Source organism: Propithecus coquereli, unplaced genomic scaffold, assembly GCF_000956105.1.
Source record: "Propithecus coquereli isolate 6110/MARCELLA unplaced genomic scaffold, Pcoq_1.0 Scaffold83, whole genome shotgun sequence".
Lineage (NCBI taxonomy): Eukaryota > Metazoa > Chordata > Mammalia > Primates > Indriidae > Propithecus > Propithecus coquereli.
The window spans coordinates 5429164-5430418 of record NW_012154507.1 but is presented as its reverse complement, the minus strand read 5'-3'; the positions used below and the strand labels follow the sequence as shown (position 1 = coordinate 5430418).

General features: G+C 31.2%; 1 protein-coding gene across 1 annotated transcript in view; it reads right to left on the bottom strand.

The window, feature by feature from the left end:
* The window catches only part of ERO1L (ERO1-like (S. cerevisiae)), a 50628-nt gene that overhangs the window by 1680 nt on the left and 47693 nt on the right, over positions 1-1255 (bottom strand). Inside the window, exons 13-14 of the mRNA XM_012663745.1 lie at positions 875-961; positions 654-787 (exon numbers count right to left, since the gene is read on the bottom strand). Coding sequence (XP_012519199.1) covers positions 654-787; positions 875-961 — 221 coding nt within the window. The remainder of the gene's footprint in view (positions 1-653; positions 788-874; positions 962-1255) is intronic.

Below are 1255 nucleotides of genomic sequence, written 5' to 3'. Positions count from 1 at the left end.
CAATGCAATATAACTGTCCAGTTCCTGGATGCTAGAGAAATAATTTTTAAGGTCAATTATTTCAAGCCCAAAATATTAAATCATAGTTTTTTTAAAGTGAAGAAACACAGTCCTTAAAAAAAGTTAATTTTTATAAATCTTGGCATTCTTTACATGATAGGCCAGAAGGAAATGCACCTATACTTAAATATTTTAATGTAAGTTCCTTATTTCATGCTTTTACTCCAATCATTTTGATGGAAAATAATTATTTTTAAAAGAATTATTGATCTTTTTATATAATGGTAAATTCCCAGAAATTTGCATATATACCTATATTAAAAAACATATGATTTATTCAGGACCTTCACAAAAATAACTGGACAGCATAAAAATAGCTTTTAAACAATTCAAAAAATGTACAAATCCAGTAAGATGAATACTGAAATCTAATCGGTATATTATGATTATAAAAATCAATATATGAAAATAAAGAGTATCATGTAATGATTATATATGTCTACATACATGAAATGTATATTTCATAAGATCATATCATTGTGTAATGAAATAATTTCACTAAACAGGATATTCCTTACCCAGTTTTATCTGAGAATATATATGTTGCGTTACTTACTCAGCTAACAGAACAATTTCAGTACATTCAAACTAACCTTCCAAATGCATTAAATAATGATACTATTTCTTGTCTGGTTAGATGGAATTCATAACTGGGTCCACTTTCTGGCATATTTGCTATCAGTTTCTCAGAAAACAAGATCTTCAGAGCAGTGCCCAAACCCTGAGTCTATAATAGAAATAAGAAAAAATGAAAAATAAGGAAATTCTTTGTGCAAAGGATGAATGAGAGATAGGACTGGCTAGATTTGCTTACCTGAAGCTTTCCCCACAGTCGACATTTAAAACAACCAACACAATCCATGATTCTTGAAATATTTCTAAAATGCAGTCGAAAGTCCTCCTAAAAACAATTTAACAAAATATTAAGATATAATACATAATCAACTAATAAGTATTTTCTGAGTGCCTTCTATGTGCCTAACACTATGTAAGGTATTATGGGATACCAAAAAGGGAAGAGAGGCCGGGCGCCATGGCTCATGCCCATAACCCTAGCACTCTGGGAGACTGAGGTGGGAGGATCATTTAAGTTCAGGAGTTCGAGACCAGCTTGAGCAAGAGCAAGACCCCATCTCTACTAAAAATAGAAAGAAATTGGCTGGACAACTAAAAATATATAGAAAAAATTAGCCGG